The 6,591-nt window shown below is 43.9% G+C and overlaps 1 protein-coding gene across 1 annotated transcript; it reads right to left on the bottom strand.

The window, feature by feature from the left end:
• LOC130193927 (interferon regulatory factor 4-like) lies at positions 1-6,591 on the bottom strand. The gene is made up of 8 exons (XM_056414756.1): positions 6,295-6,591; positions 5,507-5,693; positions 5,095-5,171; positions 4,211-4,343; positions 4,032-4,133; positions 2,606-2,983; positions 1,511-1,623; positions 1-525 (listed from the first exon to the last, which is right to left on the bottom strand). The coding sequence occupies exons 1-8, from the start codon at positions 6,490-6,492 to the stop codon at positions 364-366; spliced, it is 1,350 nt and encodes a 449-aa protein (XP_056270731.1). The 5' UTR covers positions 6,493-6,591; the 3' UTR covers positions 1-363.

Here is a 6,591-nt window from a genome sequence, read left to right as displayed (position 1 = left end):
TGAATAAGCATATTTCCCAGAATCTCTATCACCTTAAGGCATTCAAATTCAACCACAGTTTTCTTCTTTACAATCACATAAGCTGTCAGTTTTCTTTGCATAGTAAGTGTGGAGCCATCAAAAATGGTGCCACAAAAATATGGTAAGGAGAGAAAGCAGTAACATTGCAAGTTTGGTTCCAGCCACAAACGCCGACAAACACACACACAGAACCCTCCAGGGCAAACGGTCACTGTCACGACGTGGCCATAATCTTCATGTAGGCCTATAAAGTTTGTCCTCTTGGCAAAGTCATCTTGTGTCCCGTGTCAAAGGTCACCGCAGCGTCTTGAGGTTTTCCACAGCCACTTGAGCCTCGTGAGATCACTCCTGCAGGCTGCTGCTGTGGTGATGTGTGATGGTCCTCTGGTAGTCCTCAGCGGTGTTTATGTGGTCCGTGACTCCCGGGTGCTCGTAGCTGCGGAAGTAGTGGCCACCCATCTGCTGGGCGTAGTACAGGAGCTGCCTGGCAAACAGTGGCTCCACCTGAGAGCGCGGAAGGTCACACAGGTCATAAAACAATATCATAATAATCGTATATATATATATATACGTATAATATCTTTCTTGAAATGCCCTTCCCTACTCTCAACTTCATCCAAATCTAAATGTACAGTCATCAGTTAGTTAAACAAAATATACTACTAACTAACAGCAGGGCAATTGCTGTCTCAATCTTCACATATGGCTAATTTATGTACTGTCCTTGTCGATTAAATCCAAACTGGCAGAAATGAGAAAAGTTTCGTCAACATTTCTGAATCTACTCTTTCAGCTTTTTGAAGGGGGGAACCGAAAGGGTAGCTATGGATGTGCTCTACCATATAATAGCCTGAATAATAGGTCAGGCCAGTGAATAACCATGCAATAATCCGCATCTCAGATTGTTTTTATTAGACAGTCAAATGATTTGGTTGTGTGTTTTATGGAAAAACAACAAAGCCACTCGAACTGTGTAGGTGGGATTAAGAACACTGCTAGAAAATTACGCCATGATGCTGGTGGTCATTCACCTACAGAAATAACAACTCTTAAATGGATCATTTAGATTTTGTTTTTCAAATATAAAATTAAGCAACAGTGTGAAAAATGCCCATCTCCATTTCCTGAAGCCCAAAGCGATGCTTGTCTTCTCCGACCAACACTGTTTCTGATCTTCTCAAGTCGCAGTCCAAAGCGGTGTGTTCCATTATCCTTATAATCGGACTAAATTGGTGTTTATTTTCACTTTAAATCACTGAAGAAAACAATCACAAATGTGGGCTGCGATTCAGAAGTCTGCAACCGGACTGAAGCCGAATCTCTCTGAAGACTATGAAAAGGTTCTTGCAGACTTTTAATCATATGTTTTAACTTCCGAATCCTAATTTTCAAACCCCATTTAAATAATCTCAGGTGAGGAGATATAAGGCAGGTAAACCGTACTCATATATGTGTCGAGCATCTACAGTGTTACAGTGTGGACAGTCACCTGGACTGTGGGGGTCCGTCTTGGCCTCTGCAGGTCCAGACACTCGTCTCCAAAGTGCAAGAGGACCTGGAAACGAGGCAGCGGCCGGCCGTGGAGCCCGTAGCTCTGGATTTCTGAAAGTCAGGGATAATGGACGAGATCACATCGTTATGAGCTTCAAAATCTAACAAAGCACGCAAACGGGCCGATTTAAATGAATTTAGGAGGGTTTCTCTTGAAGTGGCATGACCTTTGGGGTGATTCGAATGGAAAGTCCTGCTCACACCACGTATGCAAATACGATCAGCCGTCTGACTCTTGCACAGCTGGCTTAGCATGTGGGCGGGGTTGATGTGGCGCTGAAGGAGTGATGTGACCGCCGCTTCATCGTGAAATACTTCTCACAGGCGTTTTGTCTGCCACAGTGTTTGTGGTTGACACGCGGCAATATTAACTTTTGGGGGGAATTTAATTGTCTCGAGTTTTGTTCTTACATCACCTTTTTATCCAAAACGATGCTGACCGTAAATGAGCTGTACTTTTTCTCAAGTACGGTTCAGAAACAAACTTTACGTTTGACTCTTTGTGAGTTCAGCCTGAGCACATACGAGTCACAGCGCTACGAATCTGATTTTACGCAAATAAAACATTGCAAGATTCAAAAGGTTGATGGACAACAGCTTTAGTGATGGTGATTCCAGAAACCTCAAAGACTCTTCTCTCTATACAATAGCATTTAAAACATTTATAAAGTGTTTTGTCGAGTTGCAGGTCTTTAAGACCTCCTTCCTCAATCTGTACAATTTCTTGAAAATCGAAACAGGTGCTTTTGAATAATTTGGGTGTTTCTTTACGATATTTTCATATTTTGCGTGTGCTAAAATAAAAGAGTTGTTTTTCTTCTTCTTCATCCAGATGGGTGGAAGAGTCTTTGAGGCATCTGCAGCTACTTTCAGAACGGCAGTAAGTTTAATTGTAACTGTCAACTGGGGTTCTAGGAAACTGCCATGGCATCAAGACTTTTTCACATTTCACGGACTTCTAGCTCAGAGACGATCAAAAAACTGTTTTTGTAACCATTATAAAATGACTTGCAGCCCTTTTCTTGTGACTCACCTGTCAGGTAGTCCTGTGTGTGGAGGAGTTTACAGGTGACCTCTCTCTCCAGTGTGTTGGGCTTGTCTCCATACTGGGACAGTCCTCCCTGCCAGTACACTCTGCCCTGACACAGCCTGCGAGCGTAGAGTCCATCTGGGCCCATCCACAGTAACACGCCCCTCTCCAGGGTGGCCGGGGGACTCGGGGGACACTCCTCTGTCCTGCTTTGGGCAGAGAGACTCTCCACAGGCAGGGGGACCACCTCAGGACCTCCAGGAGGCAGGTAGTGCTTCTCTTCTGGCGAGCAGGGAGTGATGTGGCAGCCCTCGGGACTGGAGGTGGTCACCTCCCTCACCAGAGAGTCCCGGAAATACACAGAAACGTGCAGGCGGAAGTCTGATTGGAAGAGAAAAGGTCACAGGAAGAAGGTCTCGTTAATATTTGCAAATGTTTCTTAGGGTCGGGGTGACAGATGGTGAGCAGTGTGGTGTGACGTCGATGTAAATTGATCTGGGATGTGAAATATTTCAGACACGGGATCTTTGTGAGCGTCACATCCATCAGTTAGGGTCAAGATTCAAGCTTGAATAACAGGGTTACTGTGAGATACAGTATGTTTGGCTGTAAATAAATATGATTAAGGGAATAATCATTTAGTCGACGAAAGCCTTCAAACCTTTGCTGGTTCAGACTGATTACGACTCCAGTATCTAACAAACTATATTGATTTTATGGACGCAGGCAAATTACCTGTAACTGTATGTTTTTCACTCTCAAACATGGTAAATATGCTGAAAAGGCTTCACTTATTCCTTAAACTATTTATAGATTATAGTGTCACATAGAGGATAAGCTCCTGACGGCAGTTGTTCTTCTACCTCTGAGCAAACAGAGTAAACGGTGTATGAATATATGGAAGTGGCATCAGCTGGGTGGAGCAATCTTCTCAGTACTTTGACTTTCCACGTTTGAGGGACGGTCTGTGTTGCAAGATTTGACTACAAACAATAAAGTGATACGCTTTAGTAGTGCCATCATCAGTCTCGTCTGTGTTCTACAAAGCACTTCTAAAACCTGTCTCATGTGTTTGACCATCACATCACCAACACAATCAGACAGATTATATTTTCTTAATGCCATCCCTCCAAGTTTCCTTAAAGCTGCGTTACGTCCCGTCTGGCCACTAGGGGGCAGCTAGATATGATCACCACATATCCCAGGCTCTGGTGGGGGCAGGAAGCTTAGAGTGGGTCTCGAAACGTGGGTGATCCACGCGGTGATCATTAGCCATATAATAAGGAATCTAAGAATCAACAATCTTTAGATCTAATCTAATCTAATCCTTAAAAAAATTGTTGACCTTTTACTGTGGCGCCCTCATTAGGCCGATAGGTATACTCCATCCCATCCACCGACAGAGAACAAGTGAAAAGACAGTGCTTACCTGAGAGCGCCTCCGCTGATCGGATGCTGGGGTCCAGGTAGAAAGCCGAGGGCTGAATGTCAGCAGGACCGTACGAGTAAATGGAGGCTCTGAGTTGGTATCCTGCACACAGACAAGAGCTCAACATAAGGAACCGCGTAGGAACGCTCAAGGGAAGCAGTGAACATTGAGGACCGTACCATTCTCCATGGACTGGCCCTGCCATGGCAGGCTGCGGGGGGGGCAGTGAGTGAAGGGCAGCTCAGGCAGGGAGGCCTGCTCCTGACAGAAATCTCTCCAGCCACCCTCTGGTGTGGGCACATACTGCGGTATCTACACACACATACACAAATGGTTAACACACACATTTAACTTGGTCAGGCTGTATTGTACCATCACATGTTCTAGCTTTCACCAGTTGTAGTTATGTTTAAAATAAATAAAAAATGTCAGTGCATTTCTTTTATTTCATTTTATTCTTAAATTGCAAATGGAGAACGTTTGGAAAAGAAAATAGTTATTGGATTACATACAGAATAGGACAACATGTAGTCAATGAAATTAAGTTATATCAAATAAAAGAATGTATTGTAATTATATTCCTAAAAGTGGTACGGCTCAGGTCAACAACTTTGAGAAAAACTGTACTAAGATGAACAAAAAGATTATTTAACATTTAAATTATTTGTTGGTGACTATAGTCAATATTTTGGATGGTATACATCACACTGGAAAATGTCAAACTCCCAAGCGATGTATTTCTATCATCTTGGGTTTGGCCGTGGAATAAACATACTGTATAACAATTTACAAACACCTGTTATTGACATGATTTTTATAGGATTCACATCACCAACAACAATGTCACATCCTTGTAACTTTGACAACAGACAAATCAAACTCAGTGATGATGTTCTTGTTATTTCAGCATCTTTGGGATGCAACTCAAATCTGTGGAATCGGGTGCATCCGAGGTCATTCATGCAAGCGAGGTATATGTTCTCATCCAAGCCTGCTCTCTCCCCACCCCAGCCCACCCCACCCCTCTCTTAAGCCCACCCTTTTCCATGTGTATGACAATCACCTGTGTCTGAACGGCAGGATAGGGGGAGTGCACCTGGTAGCTCACTGGACTCAGAGGACTGTCCTCGAGTCTGGGTCCTGAAAGCGAGACAGAGAAGACCAAATGTAAGCACAAACAAAACTCTGCAAAGGAAAAGTCCAGGTCTGCTGACACCATGCAGCGTGACCTTCACTGGTGGTTTGGCTTCTTAACTTTTCAAAAATGTATGACTGCACTGAGGAGTCAGTGACCTTTATCAATCCCTGAAGAGAATGTCCAACATGTGTCTCATAAAACCAACCGAAGCTAACAATCATGAATTCATTAACACATTACATCTGCATTAATCACTACATTGTCATTAAACTTAAAGATGTGCCAAAAGGCACCAATTTGAAAGTTTGATATGTGAGGTGTTTGAGGCGGGACGGACTTTTCTTGGCGCTCTCGGGGATGATGCGGTACACTTTGTATGGGTCTGAGATGTCCAGCTGGCTTCTCTCCACAAGCTCCTCAAAGTCATTGCTCTTGTTGAGCGCGCAGCGGAGGCGAGTCTTCCAGGTCGGCGGGTCCGGCTTGTCGACCCCCTCCCGGAACTTTCCTTTAAACAGTGCCCAGGCCTGCAGATACATCAGCGTCAAACTTTTAAATAATACATTTTTAAAAACCATGCCAAAGTTTGGGCTGAGGGGATGAGACAGTTATTCAAACCGAACTCCAACACAAGAACTATATGCATCCTCCCAAGAGAAGAGAAGTTTATTATTTAAATAGCTAAAAGGGTTGTTTTTCTGACATTTGATATACTAATTAGGGGATAAAAAGAATCGGTGCAACCTTACATTGCACATTAAAAACGTTAAATACAACTTGAGCATAACTTTTTATATTTATTTGCCATTTGTGACTATTTCTGCCTAAACCAACAGTCCAGACACATTGGAATTGTTTTGCAGGGCTCTCCGAGTCAACATGTGTACAAACACACTATAAGAATAAGAAAAACTTTAATTTAATTTAAATATTTAAATAACTTGAATATTTGCGATTGAGTTTGCCTATAAACTTTAACAAATAAACACCATAATGGTAATATGATATACATACGAGTTTATTCTCAGTCTATCTTGTCATCACTTCAACATCCTTTGGAGAGATGTGATGGTCAGTGTGTCATGACGGTGACCCCGTGGATCTTCGCTGTGTTTGCGGGTATTTTACCTTGAAAAGCGCGGCGTCCTCGTCGCGGTTGTAGTCCTGTTTCCCGGCGTGTTTCCACGGTATCCGGAAGATGCTCTTCTCGTCGTTCTCCCACACCAGACCGGGGTACGTGCCGCAGTTCACCTGCTCGATGAGCCACTGGCGCAGCTTCCCGTTCCCGCTGCTCCCGGAGCCTCCGTAATCCACCTCTGCGTTCATCTCCGCTCCAACGCGCACGCAACGACCCCGCGGCGCCTGCGCGTGCTTTTAAAAGTATAGCGCGAGTTTCGCGGAGAGGGAGATGTGAGACTATTCAGT

This window comes from Pseudoliparis swirei, chromosome 5, assembly GCF_029220125.1.
Source record: "Pseudoliparis swirei isolate HS2019 ecotype Mariana Trench chromosome 5, NWPU_hadal_v1, whole genome shotgun sequence".
NCBI lineage: Eukaryota > Metazoa > Chordata > Actinopteri > Perciformes > Liparidae > Pseudoliparis > Pseudoliparis swirei.
The sequence above is the reverse complement of the archived record's forward strand: the minus strand, read 5'-3'. Positions and strand labels throughout refer to the sequence as shown.